General features: G+C 48.1%; 1 protein-coding gene across 1 annotated transcript in view; it reads right to left on the bottom strand.

Moving 5' to 3' along the window:
- The window catches only part of gtf3c1 (general transcription factor IIIC subunit 1), a 76842-nt gene that overhangs the window by 42472 nt on the left and 7793 nt on the right, over window positions 1–26577 (bottom strand). The window contains exons 6-25 of the mRNA XM_082969498.1: window positions 24790–24913; window positions 22819–22998; window positions 22564–22679; window positions 21936–22335; window positions 19673–19860; window positions 19471–19562; window positions 18784–18937; window positions 18234–18337; window positions 17978–18123; window positions 17811–17883; window positions 17284–17705; window positions 15869–16014; window positions 15549–15646; window positions 12993–13089; window positions 9161–9338; window positions 8804–8921; window positions 8594–8726; window positions 8082–8157; window positions 4502–4678; window positions 3573–3718 (exon numbers count right to left, since the gene is read on the bottom strand). Of these exons, the coding sequence (XP_082825624.1) occupies window positions 3573–3718; window positions 4502–4678; window positions 8082–8157; window positions 8594–8726; window positions 8804–8921; window positions 9161–9338; window positions 12993–13089; window positions 15549–15646; window positions 15869–16014; window positions 17284–17705; window positions 17811–17883; window positions 17978–18123; window positions 18234–18337; window positions 18784–18937; window positions 19471–19562; window positions 19673–19860; window positions 21936–22335; window positions 22564–22679; window positions 22819–22998; window positions 24790–24913 (3168 nt within the window). The remainder of the gene's footprint in view (window positions 1–3572; window positions 3719–4501; window positions 4679–8081; window positions 8158–8593; window positions 8727–8803; window positions 8922–9160; window positions 9339–12992; window positions 13090–15548; window positions 15647–15868; window positions 16015–17283; window positions 17706–17810; window positions 17884–17977; window positions 18124–18233; window positions 18338–18783; window positions 18938–19470; window positions 19563–19672; window positions 19861–21935; window positions 22336–22563; window positions 22680–22818; window positions 22999–24789; window positions 24914–26577) is intronic.

A 26577-nucleotide genomic window follows, 5' to 3' on the forward strand; every position in this document is an offset into this window, starting at 1 on the left:
GACAGACAGAGAGCGAGAGAGAGCGAGCGCGAGAGAGAGCGAGAGAGCGACAGAGAGCGACGAGAGAGAGCGAGAGAGCGACAGAGAGAGCGAGAGAGCGACAGAGAGAGAGCGAGAGAGAGAGAGCGAGAGAGCGACAGAGAGAGAGCGACAGAGAGAGAGCGACAGAGAGAGAGCGACAGAGAGAGAGCGAGAGAGCGACAGAGAGAGAGCGACAGAGAGAGAGAGACAGAGCGACAGAGAGAGAGCGAGAGAGCGACAGAGAGAGAGCGAGCGACAGAGAGAGAGAGCGAGCGACAGAGAGGAGCGACAGAGAGCGAGCGACAGAGAGCGACAGAGAGCGACAGAGCGACAGAGAGAGAGAGAGAGCGACAGAGAGAGCGACAGAGAGAAAGAGAGAGCGACAGAGAGAGAGAGAGAGCGACAGAGCGACAGAGATTGACAGAGATTGACAGAGCGAGCGAGCAACAGAGAGCGAGCGACAGACAGAGCGACAGACAGAGCGACAGACAGAGCGACAGACAGAGAGCGACAGAGAGAGCGACAGACAGAGAGCGAGAGAGAGCGAGAGAGCGACAGAGAGAGCGACAGAGAGAGAGAGCGAGAGAGCGAGAGAGAGAGCGAGAGAGCGAGAGAGAGAGAGCGAGAGAGGGACAGAGAGAGAGCGACAGAGAGAGAGCGACAGAGAGAGAGCGACAGAGAGAGAGCGAGAGAGCGACAGAGAGAGAGCGACAGAGAGAGAGCGACAGAGAGAGAGCGACAGAGAGAGAGCGACAGAGAGAGAGAGAGAGCGACAGAGAGAGAGAGAGAGCGACAGAGAGAGAGCGAGAGAGCGACAGAGACGAGCGACAGACAGAGCGACAGACAGAGAGAGCAGACAGAGAGCGACAGAGAGAGAGCGAGAGAGAGCGAGAGCGAGAGAGAGCAGAGAGAGAGAGAGAGAGCGACAGAGAGAGCGACAGAGAGAGAGAGAGAGAGCGACAGAGAGAGAGCGACAGAGAGAGAGAGAGCGACAGAGAGAGAGAGAGAGAGAGCGACAGAGCGAGCGAGCAACAGAGAGCGAGCGACAGACAGAGCGACAGACAGAGCGACAGACAGAGAGCGACAGACAGAGAGCGAGAGAGAGCGAGTGCGAGAGAGAGCGAGAGAGAGCGAGAGAGCGACAGAGAGAGCGACAGAGAGAGAGCGAGAGAGCGACAGAGAGAGAGCGAGAGAGCGACAGAGAGAGAGCGACAGAGAGAGCGAGAGAGAGAGAGCGAGAGAGCGACAGAGAGAGAGCGACCGAGAGAGAGCGAGAGAGCGACAGAGAGAGAGCGACAGAGAGAGAGCGAGAGAGCGACAGAGAGAGAGCGAGAGAGCGACAGAGAGAGCGAGAGAGCGACAGAGAGAGAGCGAGAGAGCGACAGAGCGAGAGAGCGACAGAGAGAGAGAGCGACAGAGCGACAGAGAGAGAGCGACAGAGAGAGAGAGCGACAGAGAGAGAGAGAGAGAGCGACAGAGAGAGAGAGAGAGCGACAGAGAGAGAGAGAGAGCGACAGAGAGAGAGAGAGAGCGACAGAGAGAGAGAGAGAGAGCGACAGAGAGAGAGAGAGAGCGACAGAGAGAGAGAGAGAGCGACAGAGAGAGAGCGAGAGCGACAGAGAGCGACAGAGAGCGACAGAGAGCGACAGAGAGCGACAGAGAGAGCGACAGAGAGAGCGACAGAGAGAGCGACAGAGAGAGCGACGAGAGAGAGCGAGAGAGCGACAGAGAGAGCGAGAGAGCGACAGAGAGAGCGAGAGAGCGACAGAGAGAGCGAGAGAGCGACAGAGAGAGCGAGAGAGCGACAGAGAGAGCGAGAGAGCGACAGAGAGAGCGAGAGAGCGAGAGAGCGACAGAGAGAGCGAGAGAGCGAGAGAGCGACAGAGAGGCGAGAGAGCGAGGGCGACAGAGAGCGAGAGCGACAGAGAGCGAGAGCGACAGAGAGCGAGAGCGACAGAGAGCGAGAGCGACAGAGAGCGAGAGCGACAGAGAGAGAGAGAGACAGAGAGAGAGAGCGACAGAGAGAGAGAGAGAGAGAGCGACAGAGAGAGAGAGAGAGAGCGACAGAGAGAGAGAGAGAGCGAGCGAGCAACAGAGAGCGAGCGACAGAGCGAGAGAGAGCGACAGAGAGCGACACAGAGCGACGACAGAGCGACAGAGAGAGCGACAGAGCGACAGAGAGAGCGACAGAGCGACAGAGAGGCGAGAGAGCGAGAGAGAGCGAGAGCGACAGAGAGCGAGAGCGACAGAGAGCGAGAGCGACAGAGAGCGAGAGCGACAGAGAGCGACAGAGAGCGACAGAGAGCGACAGAGAGCGACAGAGAGCGAGAGCGACAGAGAGCGAGCGACAGAGCGAGAGCGACAGAGAGCGAGCGACAGAGAGCGAGCGACAGAGAGCGAGCGAGAGAGCGAGCGAGCGACAGAGAGAGCGAGAGAGCGACAGAGAGAGCGAGAGAGCGACAGAGAGAGCGAGAGAGCGACAGAGAGAGCGAGAGAGCGACAGAGAGAGCGAGAGAGCGACAGAGAGAGCGACAGAGAGCGAGAGCGACAGAGAGAGAGAGCGAGAGCGACAGAGAGAGAGAGCGAGAGCGACAGAGAGAGAGAGCGAGAGCGACAGAGAGAGAGAGCGAGAGCGACAGAGAGAGAGAGCGAGAGCGACAGAGAGAGAGAGCGAGAGCGACAGAGAGCGAGCGACAGAGAGCGAGCGACAGAGAGCGAGCGACAGAGAGCGAGCGACAGAGAGCGAGCGACAGAGAGCGAGCGACAGAGAGCGAGCGACAGAGAGCGAGCGACAGAGAGCGAGCGACAGACAGAGAGAGCGACAGACAGAGAGAGCGACAGAGAGCGAGCGACAGACAGAGAGAGAGCGACAGACAGAGAGAGAGCGACAGACAGAGAGAGAGCGACAGACAGAGAGAGAGCGGCAGACAGAGAGAGCGACGAGCGGCAGACAGAGAGAGCGACGAGCGGCAGACAGAGAGAGCGACGAGCGGCAGACAGAGAGAGCGACGAGCGGCAGACAGAGAGAGCGACGAGCGGCAGACAGAGAGAGCGACGAGCGGCAGACAGAGAGAGCGACGAGCGGCAGACAGAGAGAGCGACGAGCGGCAGACAGAGAGAGCGACGAGCGGCAGACAGAGAGAGCGACGAGCGGCAGACAGAGAGAGCGACGAGCGGCAGACAGAGAGCGACGAGCGGCAGACAGAGAGAGCGACGAGCGGCAGACAGAGAGAGCGACGAGCGGCAGACAGAGAGAGCGACGAGCGGCAGACAGACAGAGCGGCAGGCAGACAGAGCGGCAGACAGAGCGGCAGACAGAGCGGCAGACAGAGCGGCAGACAGAGCGGCAGACAGAGCGGCAGACAGAGCGGCAGACAGAGCGGCAGACAGAGCGGCAGACAGAGCGGCAGACAGAGCGGCAGACAGAGCGGCAGACAGAGCGGCAGACAGAGCGGCAGACAGAGCGGCAGACAGAGCGGCAGACAGAGCGGCAGACAGAGCGATGTTGAAGTGTGACCACTTCATATCATGAGAAGTGTGTGTGTGTCTACCTTGCGGTTAAGGAAGTGTGAAGCGACTCTACAGAGGATGAGTACAGAGTCCTCGCTGACGTTCCATGTTACTCTCTGTCTGGTCATCATCATCAGAGCTTTGTGGTCTGCTGCATCATGGACTGGGGCCCGCTTTCTAACCTCTACTGCACACACACACACACACACACACACACATCATAATTATCATCATCATCCCGGGCGGCCAAACCTTCCCCCAAACCAGGACAACGCTGGGCCAATTGTGCCTCTCGGGTCACGGCCAGCTGCGACACTGCCTGGGATCGAACCCGGGTCTGTAGTGACGCCCTAGACCGCCGAGACGCAGCGCCCTAGACCGCCGAGACGCAGCGCCCTAGACCGCCGAGACGCAGCGCCCTAGACCGCCGAGACGCAGTGCACCCCTCAGGAGGCCCACCCTCACCAGACTTGTATTAACAGTTTTAGTTACAGTATTCAACCCACATAATGCACAGTGCATTAAAAATACAAAAACAATATTACAAAACCATAAAATGGTTTGTTATAATCTAACCGAAACAGAGCTAAAAACCACTATTGGCTCAGCACTAGTGTGTCTGTGTGTCTATTGGCTCAGCACTAGTGTGTCTGTGTGTCTATTGGCTCAGCACTAATGTGTCTGTGTGTCTATTGGCTCAGCACTAGTGTGTCTGTGTGTCTATTGGCTCAGCACTAGTGTGTCTGTGTGTCTATTGGCTCAGCACTAGTGTGTCTGTGTGTCTATTGGCTCAGCAATAGTGTGTCTGTGTGTCTATTGGCTCAGCAATAGTGTGTCTGTGTGTCTATTGGCTCAGCAATAGTGTGTCTGTGTGTCTATTGGCTCAGCAATAGTGTGTCTGTGTGTCTATTGGCTCAGCAATAGTGTGTCTGTGTGTCTATTGGCTCAGCAATAGTGTGTCTGGCCTCACCTTTCTTCTTCTTCTGTGGTATTTTGACCTGTTTGACAGTTCTCTTCCTCTTCCTCTTGTTCCCTCCTTTAACCAGCCGGTTCCTACTGGACGGCTCAGTGGAGATGTGGACCTCCTCCAACCTCAACCCTGCTGGGACCCCCTGTTTAGAGGACAGGGGCCCGGGGAACTTGGGGCCTTCAGGGGACACAGAGATTAACACACACACAGACACAGATATGGATAGTACCAGTCAAAAGTTTGGACACACCTACTCATTCAAGGGTTTCTCTTTATTTTTACATTGTGGAATAATAGTGAAAACATCCTTGTCCATCCAAGCCAAGCTGATCCCAACCACGCATCCACACAACATCATATACCCTACATATCCACACAACAACATATACCCTACATATCCACACAACATCATATACCCTACATATCCACACAACATCATATACCCTACATATCCACACAACATCATATACCCTACATATCCACACAACAACATATACCCTACATATCCACACAACATCATATACCCTACATATCCACACAACAACATATACCCTACATATCCACACAACATCATATACCCTACATATCCACACAACATCATATACCCTACATATCCACACAACAACATATACCCTACATATCCACACAACAACATATACCCTACATATCCACACAACAACATATACCCTACATATCCACACAACATCATATACCCTACATATCCACACAACAACATATACCCTACATATCCACACAACATCATATACCCTACATATCCACACAACAACATATACCCTACATATCCACACAACATCATATACCCTACATATCCACACAACATCATATACCCTACATATCCACACAACAACATATACCCTACATATCCACACAACAACATATACCCTACATATCCACACAACATCATATACCCTACATATCCACACAACAACATATACCCTACATATCCACACAACAACATATACCCTACATATCCACACAACATCATATACCCTACATATCCACACAACATCATATACCCTACATATCCACACAACAACATATACCCTACATATCCACACAACAACATATACCCTACATATCCACACAACATCATATACCCTACATATCCACACAACATCATATACCCTACATATCCACACAACAACATATACCCTACATATCCACACAACAACATATACCCTACATATCCACACAACAACATATACCCTACATATCCACACAACAACATATACCCTACATATCCACACAACAACATATACCCTACATATCCACACAACAACATATACCCTACATGTCCACACAAAAACATATACCCTGCATATCCACACAAAAACATATACCCTGCATATCCACACAAAAACATATACCCTGCATATCCACACAAAAACATATACCCTGCATATCCACACAACAACATATACCCTACGCGTCCACACAACAACATATACCCTACATGTCCACACAACATCATATACCCTACATGTCCACACAACAACATATACCCTACATATCCACACAACATCATATGCCCTACGTATCCACATATGCCCTACGTATCCACATATGCCCTACGTATCCACATATGCCCTACGTATCCACATATGCCCTACGTATCCACATATGCCCTACGTATCCACATATGCCCTACGTATCCACATATGCCCTACGTATCCACATATGCCCTACGTATCCACATATGCCCTACGTATCCACATATGCCCTACGTATCCACATATGCCCTACGTATCCACATATGCCCTACGTATCCACATATGCCCTACGTATCCACATATGCCCTACGTATCCACATATGCCCTACGTATCCACATATGCCCTACGTATCCACATATGCCCTATGTATCCACATATGCCCTACGTATCCACACAACAATTTCCACGACAGGTTTCTACATATAACCAGTTTTTTTCCAGGGTTCGTACAGACAAGTCAAATTCAAGGACTTTTGCAGCTTTAGTGTGACCGCGTGGGAAAAGGGCGTGTGGGCTGTGAGGAAAATGGCACGTGGACGGCCACTAGAACGGCTGCCTCTTAATAAAGCGGAATATCGCGGGCACTCCTGTGAATGAAGCAGATGGCAAACACACGACGATGTTGAACTAGCACCAGTGCAGGATGCCTCGCCGTCTCCCCCCCTTCGTGTGGATCTTCAGGGCCGTCTCCCCCCCTTTGTGTGGATCTTCAGGGCAGTCTCCCCCCCTTCGTGTGGATCTTCAGGGCAGTCTCCCCCCCTTCGTGTGGATCTTCAGGGCAGTCTCCCCCCCTTCGTGTGGATCTTCAGGGCAGTCTCCCCCCCTTCGTGTGGATCTTCAGGGCAGTCTCCCCCCCTTCGTGTGGATCTTCAGGGCCGTCTCCCCCCCTTCGTGTGGATCTTCAGGGCTGTCTCCCCCCCTTCGTGTGGATCTTCAGGGCAGTCTCCCCCCCTTCGTGTGGATCTTCAGGGCAGTCTCCCCCCCTTCGTGTGGATCTTCAGGGCCGTCTCCCCCCCTTCGTGTGGATCTTCAGGGCAGTCTCCCCCCCTTCGTGTGGATCTTCAGGGCCGTCTCCCCCCCTTCGTGTGGATCTTCAGGGCTGTCTCCCCCCCTTCGTGTGGATCGTCAAGGCCGATTCACCCATGACCACTATGTCAAAGTCTGGCACAGTTGTTTTGCACCTTACACAGTGCCAAATAAATATATTTGATCATTATCTGTTCTCCTCTCATTTTAATTCAAGTACTTTTCAAATACCAACTTGAGAAAATGTCTGATTTTCAAGGTATTCCAGTACTTGAATTTCAGAGTGCCAAATTCAAGTATTTTAAGCATCTTGTGCGAACCCTGTTTGTCTGTATGAAACGGAGCTACTCCCACCCCATTGGTCCTATCGACACGCGCATGAGCCTTGGTTTTCAGCTGTCATGTCACTCATGTTCCAGGCAATGTTTTTTCAGGCCTCAAATTGTTCAGAGTTGGTGATCCCACTCGAGCTTCATCTTCTTCTTCCTCCTCTTCTTCTATCAGCGAAGGAGGAGGAGGAGTGGAACCTGGTGTGGTCGTGTAAGAGCCCATCCGTGTGTTCTGAGATGCCGTTCTGTACACCACTGTACTGTTCCATTATCTGTCTGTTTGTGGCCTGTCTGTTAACTTGCACCATTCTTGCCATTCTCATTCAGCCTCTCTCATCAAGGAGCTGTTTTCTCCCACAGGACTGTATCTGACTGGAGGTTGTTCTGTTTGTCACACCCTTCTCAGTAAACCCTAGACACTGTCGTGTGTGAAACACCCAGGAGGGCAAACATTTCTGAGGTAGTGGATCCGGGCGCCTGGCACTGACGATCATACCACGCTCAGTCGTTTAGATCACTTATTCTGCCCATTTTAACATTCAATCAGTAACTGAATGCCTTGATGCCTGTCTGCCTGCTTTATATAGCAAGCTACAGCCACTTGAATGAAGGTCTATAGGAGCGATCCATTTACGTGAATGGGGCGGTGTACCTAATAAACTGACCGGTGAGTGTGTATAAATGTAAAACACAGACAGGAGTGTGTAACTCACCTATATCCATGGTCAGATGTTTGGTCAGTAGACTATTCAGTCTCACTGTGTTACTGGACTCGTACTGGTTGTTGCTCTAGAACACACATTATATTGATCTCTTACAATTCCAGAGCACTGAAAGGCTTACAATTCCAGAGCACTGAAAGGCTTACAATTCCAGAGCACTGAAAGGCTTACAATTCCAGAGCACTGAAAGGCTTACAATTCCAGAGCACTGAAAGGCTTACAATTCCAGAGCACTGAAAGTTGAGAATTTATATAGACAACATAACAATAACGGTTTATTTGTGTGTATACGGGTGGTTTAGTGGGTGTGTGTGTTTTAGTGTGTGTATAGAAATAAAATAAAAAATAGATAGATAGATAGATAGATAGATAGATAGATAGATAGATAGATAGATAGATAGATAGATAGATAGATAGATAGATATAGGTGTGTGTGTGTGTGTGTGTGTGTGTGTGTGTGTGGTGTGTGTGTGTGTGTGTGTGTGTGTGTGTGTGTGTTTTACCCTCTTGGTTCTCATCAGATGACAGGTCCATATCCAGTTGCGTTTGAGGTGTCCGAAGAAGTCAGAGTCCAGACCTCCTGCTCCTTTACTGTCCCCTGGTATTACTGCTGCATAACACACCTCCCTGCTGCCCCTACACACACACACATGTTACACAGGTTACACACACACACGTTACACAGGTTACACACACACCTCTCTCCCCCTTACTTGAGCATGTGATCCAGGTGACGGAACTTGTGGCGGTCTGTATCCACGGGAACCTTGACTGGCCCCTCCTGGGATTTGGAGGCAGAGCTTCTCTTCGGCCGCTCCTTCCTGATCACACCTGGGAGAGAGAGAGGGAGAGAGGAGAGAGAGAGACAGAAATGGAGAGAGATGGAAAGAGCGACAGAGACAGAGATGGAGAGAGCAAGAGAGACAAATGGAGACAGGGACGAAGCGAGAGCGAGGGAGAGAGAGAAGGAGAAAAGGGGAGAGAGGGAAGGCAAGACGGCGTGAGTAGCCTGTGCATGCAGGCAGATCGTTGATAGTGATCGTTTTTGCGTGTCTGCGTGTGCGGCCTACCTAGTGGTGTGTTGAGGCAGACACACATCAGGTCAAACCAGTAGTTGTCTACGTCTGTCAGGGTGTTCAGTGTGTATCTCCGTCTCTCAAACACCCTCGTCTCCAACACCAGGTTATAGTGGGGCTCACACATAGTAGTGTCTACTATCATACAGTTACGCTTCACATACAGGTACACCTAGAGAGAGGAGAGGGCGAGAGAGAGAGGGAGAGAGACAGAGAGGGAGAGAGAGAGAGAGAGAGAGAGCGAGAGAGACAGAGAGATGGAGAGAGAGGAGATAAAGGGGAGATGGAGGGGAGAGAGAGGGGAGAGAGAGAGGAGAGGGCGAGAGAGACAGACAGAGAGACAGAGAGGGAGAGAGAGACAGAGAGAGATGGAGAGAGATGGAGAGAGAGAGATAGAGAGATAAAGGGGAGAGAGAGGGGAGAGAGAGAGGAGAGAGAGAGGAGAGGGCGAGACAGAGAGGGGGAGAGACAGATGGAGGGAGAGAGAGACAGAAGCACATTGTAAATAGAGATAGCTAATTAGCCCAACACATTGTCAAAATCAAATAGTTAAAACAAAGAATACATGAAGGTCCAGTCCTTCACAAAGTCACACACCCCTTGACTTTCTCCACATGTTGTTGTTACAGACTGATGGGTGAAAAAAATATTCAAAAAGCAGCAGACATTGAATGATGTCATCATTCCCTTTGAGCTTTACTTTGGTGAAGTAATTCATTACTCTGTGGATGGTGTATCAATACGCCCAAATCATTTATGGAAACCCTTTCAAAGAGCCTATTCAAATCAAATACAATTTTTATTGGTCACATGAGCCGAATACAACAGGTGTAGACTTAACAGTGTTGTCAATGCTGTTCATTGACTACAGCTCAGTGTTCAACACCATAGTGCCCACAAAGCTCATCACTAAGCTAAGGACCCTGGGACTAAACACCTCCCTCTGCAACTGGATCCTGGACTTCCTGACGGGCCGCCCCCAGGTGGTAAGGGTAGGTAACAACACATCCGCCACGCTGATCCTCAACACGGGGGCCCCTCAGGGGTGCATGCTCAGTCCCCTCCTATACTCCCTGTTCACTCATGACTGTACGGCCAGGCACGACTCCAACACTATCATTAAGTTGGCCGATGACAACACTGGTAGGCCTGATCACCGACAACGATGAGACAGCCTATAGGGAGGAGGTCAGAGACCTGGCCGTGTGGTGCCAGGACAACAACCTCTCCCTCAACGTGATCAAGACGAAGGAGATGATTGTGGACCACAGGAATAGCAGGACCGAGCATTCTCATTGACGGGGCTGTAGTGGAGCAGGTTGAGAGCTTCAAGTTCCTTGGCGTCCACATCACCAACAAACTAACATGGTCCAAGCACACCAGGACAGTCGTGAAGAGGGCAAGACAAAACCTATTTCCCCACAGGAGACTGAAAAGATTTGGCCTGGGTCCTCAGATCCTCAAAAGGTTTTACAGCTGCACCATCGAGAGCACCCTGACTGGTTGCATCACTGCCTGGTATGGCAACTGCTCGGCCTCCGACCACAAGGCACTACAGAGGGTAGATTGTACGGCCCAGTACATCACTGGGGCCAAGCTTCCTGCCATCCAGGACCTCTATACCAGGCGGTGTTAGAGGAAGGCCCTAAAAATTGTCAAAGATCCCAGCCACCCTAATCATAGACTGTTCTCTCTGCTACCGCACGGCATGTGGTACCAGAGCGCCAAGTCTAGGTCCAAGAGGCTTCTAAACAGCTTCTACCCCCAAGCCATAAGACTCCTGAACATCTAATCAAATGGCTACCCAGACTATTTGCACCCTCCCCCCTACGCTGCTGCTACTCTCTGTTATTATCTATGCAAAGTCACTTTAATAACTCTACCTACATGTACATATTACCTCAATTACCTCGACACCGGTGGCCCTGCACATTGACTCTGTACCGGTACATCCTGTATACTGCCTCCACATTGACTCTGTACCGGTACCCCCTGTATATAGCCTCCAGATTGACTCTGTACCGGTACCTCCTGTATACAGCCTCCACATTGACTCTGTACCGGTACACTCTGTATATAGCCTCCACATTGACTCTGTACCGATACATCCTGTATACAGCCTCCACATTGACTCTGTACTGGTACATCCTGTATACAGCCTCCACATTGACTCTGTACCAGTACCCCCCAGTATATAGTCTCGCTATTGTTATTTACTGCTGCTCTTTAATTACTTGTTATTTTTATCCTACTTTTTTTTTGTATTTTCTCAAAACGGCATTGTTTGTTAAGGGCTTGTAATCAGCATTTCACTGCAAGGTTTACACCTGTTGTAATCAGCATTTCACTGCAAGGTTTACACCTGTTGTAATCAGCATTTCACTGCAAGGTCTACACCTGTTGTAATCAGCATTTCACTGCAAGGTCTACACCTGTTGTAATCAGCATTTCACTGCAAGGTCTACTACACCTGTTGTAATCAGCATTTCACTGCAAGGTCTACTACACCTGTTGTAATCAGCATTTCACTGCAAGGTCTACTACACCTGTTGTAATCAGCATTTCACTGCAAGGTCTACTACACCTGTTGTAATCAGCATTTCACTGCAAGGTCTACTACACCTGTTGTATTCAGCATTTCACTGTAAGGTCTACTACACCTGTTGTATTCAGCATTTCACTGTAAGGTCTACTACACCTGTTGTATTCAGCATTTCACTGTAAGGTCTACTACACCTGTTGTATTCAGCATTTCACTGTAAGGTCTACCTACACCTGTTGTATTCAGCATTTCACTGTAAGGTCTACTACACCTGTTGTATTCAGCATTTCACTGTAAGGTCTACTACACCTGTTGTATTCAGCATTTCACTGTAAGGTCTACTACACCTGTTGTATTCAGCATTTCACTGTAAGGTCTACTACACCTGTTGTATTCAGCATTTCACTGTAAGGTCTACTACACCTGTTGTATTCAGCATTTCACTGTAAGGTCTACTACACCTGTTGTATTCAGCATTTCACTGTAAGGTCTACTACACCTGTTGTATTCAGCATTTCACTGTAAGGTCTACTACACCTGTTGTATTCAGCATTTCACTGTAAGGTCTACACCTGTTGTATTCGGTGCATGTGACAAATACAATTTGATTTTAAATGTGTGCAGACTCGTTACAACTTCAGCTTTAAGCACAAAGTGATTTGTCTCTAAGAGAACGTAGTCTTGTTAAAATTCTAGGAAATCATTTAGTATTTTGTAAATGTTGTGAGCTCCAAATCTGGCTGAGAATATCACAACATGATGAAACCATAATGGTTGGACTCGCTAGACGGGTCACCTTTCATCTGCTGTCACCATTGGCTGGGTTAACTTGAACAGAGGAAGAGGAAGTCTATTCTTTGTCTGGATAGGCCAGAAAACGTGACGTCACTCCCTATGCAAATCTGGGTTCTGATAACCTGCCACTTCAAGCTCTGCTGAGTGTGGAAGCAGAGACGAGACAGACAGAGCTTTCTGCCATTATAAAGCACAGGACCCTACAGCGTTCACACAGCACTTTGCACACCAAAAGGTCGGTCTGGAACCGGTCCACAACCGCTCAAAGTATCCCATATAGTGGACTTGACATGTGTAACTGATGTACAGTGGGGGAAAAAGTATTTCATCCCCTGCTGATTTTGTATCTTTGCCGACTGACAAAGAAAGGATCAGTCTATCATTTCAATGGTAGGTTTATTTGAACAGTGAGAGACAGAAAAACAAAAATATCCAGAAAAAAACGCATGTCAAAAATGTTATAAATTGTATTTGTGCTAGAAGATATACCTGGTCTTTGTCTTGGAACTTCTCCACCGGCCCAAACTGCAGCAGACCCATGTAAATCAGACGCTGCATGTTGTCATGGAAACTAAAGATGTACTTCCTGGATGATAGATAGAAACAGGAAATATATCATCAACACTTCCTGTTACGGCTTTGTCTGATTGGACGATGCAAAGAGGGTCTTTACGTGACAGTTTGTAATTGGGCGACTGAAATGAATGAACAAATCAGACACGTCACACCGTTTGTGGGTATTTAACTAGTGTGTGTGTGACCGTTTGTGGGTATTTAACTAGTGTGTGTGTGACCGTTTGTGTGTATTAAACTAGTGTGTGTGTGACCGTTTGTCGGTATTTAACTAGTGTGTGTGTGACCGTTTGTGGGTATTTAATTAGTGTGTGTGTGACCGTTTGTGGGTATTTAACTAGTGTGTGTGTGACCGTTTGTGGGTATTTAATTAGTGTGTGTGTGACCGTTTGTGGGTATTTAACTAGTGTGTGTGTGAGCGTTTGTGGGTATTTAACTAGTGTGTGTGTGACCGTTTGTGGGTATTTAACTAGTGTGTGTGTGACCGTTTGTCGGTATTTAACTAGTGTGTGTGTGACCGTTTGTCGGTATTTAACTAGTGTGTGTGTGACCGTTTGTGGGTATTTAATTAGTGTGTGTGTGACCGTTTGTGGGTATTTAACTAGTGTGTGTGTGGCACCCCGTTTGTGGGTATTTAACTAGTGTGTGTGTGTGTGTGTGTGTGTCACCCCGTTTGTGGGTATTTAACTAATGTGTGTCACCCCGTTTGTGGGTATTTAACTAGTGTGTGTGTGTGTGTGTGTGTGTGTGTGTGTGTGTGTGTGTGTGTGTGTGTGTGTGTGTGTGTGTGTGTGTGTGTGACCCCGTTTGTGGGTATTTAACTAATGTGTGTCACCCCGTTTGTGGGTATTTAACTAGTGTGTGTGTCACCCCGTTTGTGGGTATTTAGCCTGTTGGGGATAGGGGGCAGTATTTGCACGGCCGGATAAAAAAACGTACCCGATTTAATCTGGTTATTACTACTGCCCAGAAACTAGAATATGCATATAATTATTGGCTTTGGATAGAAAACACCCTAAAGTTTCTAAAACTGTTTGAATGGTGTCTGTGAGTATAACAAAACTCAAATGGCAGGCCAAAACCTGAGAAGATTCTGTACAGGAAGTACCCTGTCTGACCATTTCTTGGCCTTCTTTGCCATCTCTATCCAAAACAGGGGGATCTCTGCTGTAACGTGACATTTTCTAACGCTCCCATAGGCTCTCAGAAGGCGCCAGAACGTTGAATGATGACTCTGCTGTCCATGGCTGAAAAACAGTAGCGCATTTGGTAAGTGGTCGATCTGAGAACAATGAGACGGGGGCGCGCGTGCACGAGACGACTCCATGTTTACATTTTCAGTCTTTGAACAAAAACAACGACTCCCGGGTCGGAATATTATCGCTTTTTAACGAGAAAAATCGCATAAAAATTGATTTTATACAGCGTTTGACATGCTTCGAAGTTCGGTAATGGAATATTTAGAAAAAAAATTGTCACGATACGCGCCGGGCAAGTCACCCTTCGGATAGTGTCTTGAACGCACAACAAAACGCCGCTATTTGGATATAACTATGGATTATTTGGAACCAAAACAACATTGGGTGATGAAGTAGAAGTCCTGGGAGTGCATTCTGACGAAGAACAGCAAAGGTAATCCAATTTTTCTTATAGTAAATCTGAGTTTGCTGAGTACCAAACTTGGTGGGTGTCAAAATAGCTAGCCATGATGGCCGGGCTATCTACTCAGAATATTGCAAAATGTGCTTTCACCGAAAAGCTATTTTAAAATCGGACACCGCGATTGCATAAAGGAGTTCTGTATCTATAATTCTTTAAATAATTGTTATATTTTTTGTGAACGTTTATCGTGAGTAATTTAGTAAATTCACTGGAAGTGTTCGGTGGGAATGCTAGTTCTGAACGTCACATGCTAATGTAAAAAGCTGGTTTTTGATATAAATATGAACTTGATTGAACAAAACATGAATGTATTGTATAACATAATGTCCTAAGATTGTCATCTGATGAAGATCATCAAAGGTTAGTGCTGCATTTAGCTGTGGTTTGGGTTTATGTGACATAATATGCTAGCTTGAAAAATGGGTGTCTGATTATTTCTGGCTGGGTACTCTGCTGACATAATCTAATGTTTTGCTTTCTTTGTAAAGCCTTTTTCAAATCGGACAGTGTGGTTAGATTAACGAGAGTCTTGTCTTTAAAATGGTGTAAAATAGTCATATGTTTGAGAAATTGAAGTAATAGCATTTCTAAGGTATTTGAATAACGCGCCACGGGATTCCACTGGCTGTTGAGTAGGTGGGACGATTTTGTCCCACATACCCTAGAGAGGTTAACTAGTGTGTGTGTGTGTGTGTCACCCCGTTTGTGGGTATTTAACTATGTGTGTGTGTGTCACCGTTTGTGGGTATTTAACTAGTGTGTGTGTGTGTGTCACCGTTTGTGGGTGTTTAACTAGTGTGTGTGTGTCACCGTTTGTGCAGTAGTTGGGTCTTCATCCTAGAAGGCAGGAACCTGATGAGGTAGTGCTGCTTCACTGGGTCATTCAGATACTCCTCCAAACCATCCACCTAACACACACACACAGAGAGAGAGAGAGAGAGAGAGAGACAGAGAGAGAGAGAGAAAAAGCACACAGAGAGAGAAACAGAGAGAAAAACACAGTGAGAGAAACACACAGACAGAAACACAGATTACGTAAGAGGTCTCTCACTACTGTTTGAAAAATATGTGTGTGTACTGTGCAGCAGGAGTGTGTGTGTGTGTACTGTGCAGCCGGAGTGTGTGTGTACCTTGAAGGATATCTGTATAATCTGAATGTAGATGGAGAGAGGCAGACAGAGCACAACATCAGAGGTCAGGGCCCAGCCTGGACCAAAATCTCTGTGGACCGGAGCAGGGGGAATATACCTCCTCCAAGACAACTCATCTACATAGACTGGAGAGAGGAGGGAGAGGAGGGAGAGGGAGGAGGAAGAGCGAGCGAGAAAGGGGGGAGAGCGAGGGAAGGGGGAGCGAGAGAGGAGAGCGAGGAGAGCGAGAGAAGGGGGGGAGCGAGGGAAGGGGGAGCGAGAGAGGAGGGAGGAGCGAGAGCGAGAGAGGGGGGAGGAGGGAGAGCGAGAGAGGGGGGGAGCGAGCGAGGAGGAAGAGTGAGCAAGGGGGGGAGCGAGAGCGAAAGTAAGCACATATTAGAAGACAAAGTGCCATTTCATCCAAACCCCAACAGAACACTACACAGAGAAGCTTCAACTTTGGATTTGAGATCAAATGTTTTATATGAGGCGACGATGGGCAATGATTATATCAAGCTTGTGACTCTACACACTTGTTGTATTTGCAGTTTGTTTTGATTGTGTTTTGGATGAATGTATTTTGTCATTTTGGAGTCACTTTTACTGTAAATAAGAATATAACATGTTTCTGAACACTTCTACCATGATGACAGATAATCCTGAATGGATGGTGAATAATGACGAGCTGGAATGTTAGAGGCACAAAGCTCATGTCCCCAAAACATGCTAACCTCTTACTAGCACCAATAACAGGGAGGTTAGCATTAATGCACATATTCTAGTACCAATAACAGGGAGGTTAGCATTCATTCACATATTCTAGTACCAATAACTCTTACTAGCACCAATAACAGGGAGGTTAGCATCATTCACATATTCTAGTACCAATAACTCTTACTAGCACCAATAACAGGGGAGGTTAGCATTCATTCACATATTCTAGTACCAATAACTCTTACTAGCACCAATAACAGGGGAGGTTAGCATTCATTCACATATTCTAGTACCAATAACTCTTACTAGCACCAATAACAGGGGAGGTTAGCATTAATGCTAACCTCTTACTAGCACCAATAACAGGGAGGTTAATCTCCCCTGTTATTGGTGCTAGTAAGAGTTATTGGTGCTAGAATATGTGAATGATTGCTAACCTCCCCTGAATTAATTAGCATTAATTCACATATTCTAGTACCAATAACAGGGGAGAATTAGCATTAATTCACATATTCTAGTACCAATAACAGGGGAGAATTAGCATTAATTCACATATTCTAGTACCAATAACAGGGGAGGATTAGCATTTATTCAAATATTATAGTACCAATAACAGGGGAGAATTAGCATTAATTCACATATTCTAGCACCAATAACAGGGGAGGATTAGCATTTGTTCACATATCGCTCAGGAAATGTACCTTTCATGTCAGGGTCGTGTCCGACATCTGTCAGATTGATCACCTCCTGCCCTTCCTCCGCCAACGATGACATCACTTCCGGGTCAGGGGTCAGGCCTGGCTGGCCCTCTGTGGAGGCGGAGTCACTTACTGCAGCGTTGTCAGTGGGTGGGCTCTGGGTGTCGGGGCGGTCTGAGTTTTGGGGATTGGGGGAGTCTGTGTTTCGGGGGGTTGAGGTGGGGAGGTCTGTGTGTTCAGAGCCAGAAGGATGGGTGTTGTCAGGGTGTGTAGTTTGGGGTTGTGAGGGGTTACTGGGGGCGGTGGGGTAGGTAGTCTGGACACCAGGGTTATCAGTGGAGAGGACGATAGAGCTGGAGGTGTTGTGGGGGTCAGGGGGGGTGTTGGTAGAGGTGTGTCTCAGGGGGTGTCCGTAGACCAGATACCTAGGAAGACATTCCATTCAATTTAATTCAAAATACTTTATCGGACAAAGGGAAAAGTAGCTTGACTGTTGGACTAGTTAGTTTCAGGGTAATACTGGTGCGCACCACAAGAAGGTGTGTGTCAGTCTCAGACGTGGCATCTTAGGCTGGTACCCCAAAGACCTGCTGAGACCTGGGACTGGGGGGGGAGACAGAGAGAGGATTCTCAGATACTCAACAGTCATATTCCAGGTAGCAGGGTTACAACCATCTCACGTCACACAGAAGTGTACCTATAGAAGGTTTGAAGTTCTTCAGTTGTTTGTCTTTGTCTCCCATCTTGTCCTCTGTTCTCATATCCTGGGGTTCAGCAGGGACCTCATTTCCCACACTGCTCCTCTCTCTCTCCTTAGCCTTCTCCTCCTGCATTTCATTAATACTGGGAGAGAGAGCGAGACATGTGAGAGAGAGAGAGAGAGAGAGAGGGAGACCAGTTCTAGAGGAGCCTTTACACACTCTTAAATCTGTCAGTGCGTCTGTCCGTCTCACCGTGCAGCAGGGTAGGAGCTGGAGATGCGGAAGCGGACTTGTTCTATAGCTGACTTCACTACAGCATCACTAGGAGAGACAGAGGGATGGACTATAAACTCTACCTGGAGGAGAGGAGAGGAGAGGAGAGGAGAGGAGAGGAGAGGAGAGGAGAGGAGAGGAGAGGAGAGGACAAAGTGATAAAGTGTTAGAGAAACAAGTTGAATATATCATCTCTATAGGTGTGTAGTCATGGTAACAAGCTGTAAATGCACCGTGTGTGTGTGTGTGTGTGTGTGTGTGTGTGTGTGTGTGTGTGTGTGTGTGTGTGTGTGTGTGTGTGTGTGTGTGTGTGAATTATGTCTGTTTATGTGGGTCCGGTGTGTGCCCAGTGTGTGTGCGTGCCCAGTGTGTGTGCGTGTCCAGTGTGTGTGCGTGTCCAGTGTGTGTGCGTGTCCAGTGTGTGTGCGTGTCCAGTGTGTGTGCGTGTCCAGTGTGTGTGCGTGTCCAGTGTGTGTGCGTGTCCAGTGTGTGTGCGTGTCCAGTGTGTGTGCGTGTCCAGTGTGTGTACCTTCTTGCTGACTCCGTCCTGTATAACAGTGGTTCTGAACAGTTTGAGCATCCCCTCTTTAGACAGAGATCTGATGAGACGCAGGATAGACTTCTTACAACACTTAGTGTTCACACCATCTAGCTTCTCCTCATCCTGGACCAACCTCTGGATTCTGGAGGGGGGAGAGAGGGACAGAGAGAGAGGAGGGGGGAGAGAGGGACAGAGAGAGAGGAGGGGGGAGAGAGGGACAGAGAGAGGAGAGAGGGAGAGAGAGAGGAGAGAGGGAGAGAGAGAGGGGGGGAGAGAGAGAGGAGGGGGGAGAGAGAGAGGAGGGGGGAGAGAGAGAGGAGGGGGAGAGAGGAGGAGGGGGGAGAGAGAGATGAGGGAGGAGAGATGAGGGGGGAGAGAGGGAGAGAGAGATGAGGGGGGAGAGAGGGAGAGAGAGATGAGGGGGGAGAGAGGGAGAGAGAGATGAGGGGGGAGAGAGGGAGAGAGAGATGAGGGGGGAGAGAGGGAGAGAGAGATGAGAGGGAGAGAGAGATGAGGGGGGAGAGAGGGAGAGAGAGATGAGGGGGGAGAGAGGGGGACAGGGAGAGAGGGGGACAGAGAGACAGGAGGGGGGGATGAGAAGGACGATATAATCAGATTGAGAATTTTAAAAATAAATCTACAAATCCCAGTGAGACAGGAAGTGGTGTGACTGACGTGAAGAGGCCCTCTATGATCTTGAGGCTCTGGACAGCTTCCACAATCACGTTCTTCCTCTTCAGCAGGCGGTACGTCTGGCGGGTGTGCTCCTGACCAAACAGAGACCGGGTGGGGGGGAGAGAGGGATTTAGACAGAGAATTCATGCACTACCTTTAAAGACATCTTCCATCATAATGTTTGAGAGAGAGACAGCCTCACCTTCTGACTGGGGATCTCCTCGATGACCGTGACACTGTCCTCCGCTTGACTGTTGCCTGCGAACATACTCTCCGTCTGGTCCACTGAAACGTCAGGACATAATTTTGATGACTCCTCACCTGGGCTGAGCCAAGACTCCAGCTCTGGCTCCTGATTGGCTCCACCTTTGGTAGGGGGCGTGGTCTTACCTGGGAGGCAAGTGAACCAAGGTAAAGCAGGGGCATATTCAGGAACATGAAACATCACAGATAGAAATACATCTGATACAATTCCTCTACCTGACAGCCAATCATCTGTTCTACAACCAACATTTCTATCTCAACGTTCTGGACAGGTACAGAGCATTCGGAAAGTATTCAGACCCCTTCACTTTTTCCACATTTTGTTATGTTACTTATTCTAAAATAGACACATTCTGAAAAGCTCCAAGCATTGATTATGGAAGAATGGGCTGCCATCAGTTAGGATGTGGCCCAGAAGTTAATTGACAGCATGCCAGGGCGGATTGCAGAGGTCTTGAAAAAGAAGGGTCAACACTGCAAATATTGACCCTTTGCATCAACTTCATGTAATTGTCAATAAAAGTCTTTGACACTTATGAAATGCTTGTAATTATACTTCAGTATTACATAGTAACATCTGACAAAAATATCTAAAGACACGGAAGCAGCAAACTTTGTGGAAATTAATATTTGTGACATACTCAAAACTTTTGGCCACGACTGTACAGTCGTAATCATTGCTTGGAGTTTGTCAGAATTTGTGGGTTTTTGTTTGTCCACCTGCCTCTTGAGGATTGACCACAAGTTCTCAATGGGATTAAGGTCTGGGGAGTTTCCTGGCCATGGACCCAAAATTTCAATGTTTTGTCCCCCGAGCCACTTAGTTATCATTTTTGCCTTACGGCAAGGCGCTCCATCATGCTGGAAAAGGCATTGTTCGTCACCAAACTGTTCCTGGATGGTTGGGAGAAGTTGCTCTCGGAGGATGTGTTGGTACCATTCTTTATTCATGGCGGTGTTCTTAGGCAAAATTGTGAGTGAGCCCACTCCCTTGTCTGAGAAGCAACCCCACACATGAATGGTCTCAGGATGCTTTACTGTTGGCATGACACAGGACTGATGGTAGCGCTCACCTTGTCTTCTCCGGACAAGCTTTTTTCCGGATGCCCCAAACAATCGCAAAGGGGATTCGTCAGAGAAAATGACTTTACCCCAGTCCTCAGCAGTCCAATCCCTGTACCTTTTGCAGAATATCAGTCTGTCCCTGATGTTTTTCATGGAGAGAAGTCGCTTCTTTGCTGCCCTTCTTGACACCAGGCCATCCTCCAAAAGTCTTCGCCTCACTGTGCGTGCAGATGCACTCACACCTGCCTGCTGTCATTCCTGAGCAAGCTCTGTACTGGTGGTGTCCCGATCCCGCAGCTGAATCAACTTTAGGAGACGGTCCTGGCGCTTGCTGGACTTTCTTGGGCGCTCTGAAGCCTTCTTCACAACAATTGAACCGCTCTCCTTGAAGTTCTTGATGATCTGATAAATGGTTGATTTAGGTGCATTCTTACTGGCAGCAATATCCTTGCCTGTGAAGCCCTTTTTGTGCAAAGCAATGATGACGGCACGTGTTTCCTTGCAGGTAAGCATGGTTGACAGAGGAAGAACAAAGATTCCAAGCACCACCCTCCTTTTGAAGCTTCCAGTCTGTTATTCAAATTCAATCAGCATGACAGAGTGATCTCCAGCCTTGTCCACGTCAACACTCACACCTGTGTTAACGAGAGAATCACTGACATGATGTCAGCTGGTCCTTTTGTGACAGGGCTGAAATGCAGTGGAAATGTTTTTGGGGATTCAATTCATTTGCATGGCAAGAGGGACTTTGCAATTAATAGCAATTCATCTGATCACTCTTCATAACATTCTGGAGTATATGCAAATTGCCATCATACAAACTGAGGCAGCTGACTTTGTGAAAATTAATATTTGTGTCATTTTCAAAACTTTTGGCCACAACTGTAGATTGATGAGGGATTTTTTATTTATTTTTTAATACATTTTCGAATAAGGCTGTAAAATGTGGAAAAGGTGAAGGGTTCTGAATACTTTCCGATTGCACTGTAAATGGAGATGAAATCTTAAGTGAGCATTAGTTAGATTGAACCCCTACAGGATGCTAAGGGGTAGGGAATTGGGTGTTCGGGTGGGTGCAGAGTGAGTAGGTACTAGGAAGTAGAGTTCGGTCAGTATTTAAGGTGTTGGGTACTTACTGTTGATGGGTGTAGAGTGAGTAGTGACCAGGAAGTTGAGTTTGGACTGCTTCAGGAGAGACATCTTGCTCACTTTCTTTTCTTTTGCTTTTTTCTTCTTCGCTCCCTTCTTCCCTTTCTTCTTGATTTCCCAGTCTTGGTCTTCCTCATCCCTCTCTCCCTCAGTGTTTCCCAGAAGCGATGATGTTTTTGGGGTAGGCCGAGTCTTTGGGGTAGCTGGTGTTTTTGGGGTGGTCTGTGCTGGGGTTTTGGGGACCCCCTCTCCTTCCCCTCCAACAGTGCGAAGCCTGTCTGATCGTTCCTGTTCTTTAACTAGATGTTGAAGCAGATCAGACTCATCTACATGCAGATGGCTGAGGTACTTAGTGGTCCTCTGACGACCCTCGTCTTCCATGAAACCCTGAGGGACGGACGGACACATGGATAACACACACAATTGTCTATTTCATAAATCATTTAAAAGAAAAATATGGGGAAACAAATTTACAAGGCAAACAACACAGCTCAATAAGCTTTGACATAACAGAAACATGACAGATCAATGATGATCTATGACAAAACAATGGTGACATCACAGTAGATGACATATCTGTGAATATATTATTTCATGTGTATACACAGACTTTACCTTGATCATGTCTGTCCTCTCCAGCAGTCGGCAGATCATACGGGACTCCAGCTTGCCGATGCACATCCTCGCACGCAATGCACTCTGAGAGATGCCCTTGGTCCCGCAGGACACGACTAGATCAGCCAATCACAAAGCAGAGAGTAAGACATTCAACCAATGAGAAATGGAACCGTTACCTGCCTTAAAAAGGAAAATATATCTATTTCTACACCAATATTTTGGCCAATAAGAAAAGAGCAAACCAGAACGTACTGATCCCATAGGCCTGTGAGAGGAAGTCTCTCTCCATGATCCGCCCCTCTGTGGGGACGGTCTTCCTATTTGCTCCTCCCCCATCATCATCGTCGTTATCATCGTCATCCTCAGCCTCGACCACCTCCTTCCTCACGTAGGGTTTGATTAGCTTCAGACAGCGAGCCACCACTTTGGTACCTAGAGGAGAGGAAACAAGGGGGCCTGAGTGAGGACAAGGAGAGTAAGGATGGGGGACTTAGTGAGGAAGGAAACAGGGTACCAGACAGAACAAAGAGCATAGTGTATAGGAGAACCAGCCATCAGACTGGGTGGTTTTATCTGAGTTAGTGAGGAAGGAAACAGGGTACCAGACAGAACAAAGAGCATAGTGTATAGGAGAACCAGCCATCAGACTGGGTGGTTTTATCTGAGTTAGTGAGGAAGGAAACAGGGTACCAGACAGAACAAAGAGCATAGTGTATAGGAGAACCAGCCATCAGACTGGGTGGTTTTATCTGAGTTAGTGAGGAAGGAAACAGGGTACCAGACAGAACAAAGAGCATAGTGTATAGGAGAACCAGCCATCAGACTGGGTGGTTTTATCTGAGTTAGTGAGGAAGGAAACAGGGTACCAGACAGAACAAAGAGCATAGTGTATAGGAGAACCAGCCATCAGACTGGGTGGTTTTATCTGAGTTAGTGAGGAAGGAAACAGGGTACCAGACAGAACAAAGAGCATAGTGTATAGGAGAACCAGCCATCAGACTGGGTGGTTTTATCTGAGTTAGTGAGGAAGGAAACAGGGTACCAGACAGAACAAAGAGCATAGTGTATAGGAGAACCAGCCATCAGACTGGGTGGTTTTATCTGAGTTAGTGAGGAAGGAAACAGGGTACCAGACAGAACAAAGAGCATAGTGTATAGGAGAACCAGCCATCAGACTGGGTGGTTTTATCTGACTTAGTGAGGAAGGAAACAGGGTACCAGACAGAACAAAGAGCATAGTGTATAGGAGAACCAGCCATCAGACTGGGTGGTTTTATCTGAGTTAGTGAGGAAGGAAACAGGGTACCAGACAGAACAAAGAGCATAGTGTATAGGAGAACCAGCCATCAGACTGGGTGGTTTTATCTGTCCTGTTTCACATGTACAAGTTAGTATTAATACGCATGTGGTAATTGAAAATGTGTTCATTTTTTTTTTACACATATCCCAACTCCCCGAGACACCCTTGCAGGGTCACGGCCAGGGTCACGGCCAGGGTCTCATGTGTAATGGCTAAAAAAAGTCTAGCGTGTATTGTGGAGGACAAACCTCCTCCTGGTATCACAGGGGCCTACTGTAGGGTTGAGGTAGTGAGGTAGTGTGTAGGGTACATACCTCTCCTGGTACCACAGGGGCCTACTGTAGGGTTGAGGTAGTGAGGTAGTGTGTAGGGTACATACCTCTCCTGGTACCACAGGGGCCTACTGTAGGGTTGAGGTAGTGAGGTAGGTGTGTACGGGTACATACCTCTCCTGGTACCACAGGGGCCTACTGTAGGGTTGAGGTAGTGAGGTAGTGTGTAGGGTACATACCTCTCATGGTATCACAGGTGCCTACTGTAGGGTTGAGGTAGTGAGGTAGTGTGTAGGGTACATACCTCTCCTGGTATCACAGGGGCCCACTGTAGGGTTGAGGTAGTGAGGTAGTGTGTAGGGTACATACCTCTCCTGGTATCACAGGTGCCTACTGTAGGGTTGAGGTAGTGAGGTAGTGTGTAGGGTACATACCTCTCCTGGTATCACAGGTGCCTATTGTAGGGTTGAGGTAGTGAGGTAGTGTGTAGGGTACATACCTCTCCTGGTATCACAGGTGCCTACTGTAGGGTTGAGGTAGTGGGAGGTGTAGGGTACATACCTCTCCTGGTGTGTAGGGTACATACCTCTCCTGGTATCACAGGTGCCTACTGTAGGGTTGAGGTAGTGAGGTAGTGTGTAGGGTACATACCTCTCCTGGTATCACAGGTGCCTACTGTAGGGTTGAGGTGTTCAACTGGTTTAATGACCACTTGGACCAGTTTGGCTGCTTGCATGTACTGATACATACGCTTGAAGGTCCTCTCACTGATACTCTGCAGAGAGAAAACACACTGCATGTCCTGATACACACACTAACCTCACACTGCATGTCCTGATACACACACACTAACCTCACACTGCATGTCCTGATACACACACCACTAACCACACACTGCATGTCCTGATACACACACACTAACCTCACACTGCATGTCCTGATACACACACACTAACCTCACACTGCATGTCCTGATACACACACACTAACCTCACACTGCATGTCCTGATACACACACACTAACCTCACACTGCATGTCCTGATACACACACTAACCTCACACTGCATGTCCTGATACACACACTAACCTCACACTGCATGTCCTGATACACACACTAACCTCACACTGCATGTCCTGATACACACACTAACCTCACACTGCATGTCCTGATACACACACACTAACCACACACTGCATGTCCTGATACACACACTAACCTCACACTGCATGTCCTGATACACACACTAACCTCACACTGCATGTCCTGATACACACACTAACCTCACACTGCATGTCCTGATACACACACTAACCTCACACTGCATGTCCTGATACACACACTAACCTCACACTGCATGTCCTGATACACACACTAACCTCACACTGCATGTCCTGATACACACACTAACCTCACACTGCATGTCCTGATACACACACTAACCTCACACTGCATGTCCTGATACACACACTAACCTCACACTGCATGTCCTGATACACACACTAACCTCACACTGCATGTCCTGATACACACACTAACCTCACACTGCATGTCCTGATACACACACTAACCTCACACTGCATGTCCTGATACACACACACTAACCACACACTGCATGTCCTGATACACACACTAACCTCACACTGCATGTCCTGATACACACACTAACCTCACACTGCATGTCCTGATACACACACTAACCTCACACTGCATGTCCTGATACACACACTAACCTCACACTGCATGTCCTGATACACACACTAACCTCACACTGCATGTCCTGATACACACACTAACCTCACACTGCATGTCCTGATACACACACTAACCTCACACTGCATGTCCTGATACACACACTAACCTCACACTGCATGTCCTGATACACACACTAACCTCACACTGCATGTCCTGATACACACACTAACCACACACTGCATGTCCTGATACACACACTAACCACACACTGCATGTCCTGATACACACACTAACCTCACACTGCATGTCCTGATACACACACTAACCACACACTGCATGTCCTGATACACACACACTAACCTCACACTGCATGTCCTGATACACACACTAACCACACACTGCTGATACACACCCACTCTCTAACCACACACTGCTGGTACACACCCACTCTCTAACCACACACTGCTGGTACACACCCACTCTCTAACCACACACTGCTGGTACACACCCACTCTCTAACCACACACTGCTGGTACACACCCACTCTCTAACCACACACTGCTGGTACACACCCACTCTCTAACCACACACTGCTGGTACACACTCTCTAACCACACACTGCTGGTACACACTCTCTAACCACACACTGCTGGTACACTCTCTAACCACACACTGCTGATACACACTCTAACCACACACTGCTGATACACACCCACTCTCTAACCACACACTGCTGATACACACC

Source organism: Salmo salar, chromosome 02 (genome assembly GCF_965601325.2).
Source record: "Salmo salar chromosome 02, fSalSal1, whole genome shotgun sequence".
Lineage (NCBI taxonomy): Eukaryota > Metazoa > Chordata > Actinopteri > Salmoniformes > Salmonidae > Salmo > Salmo salar.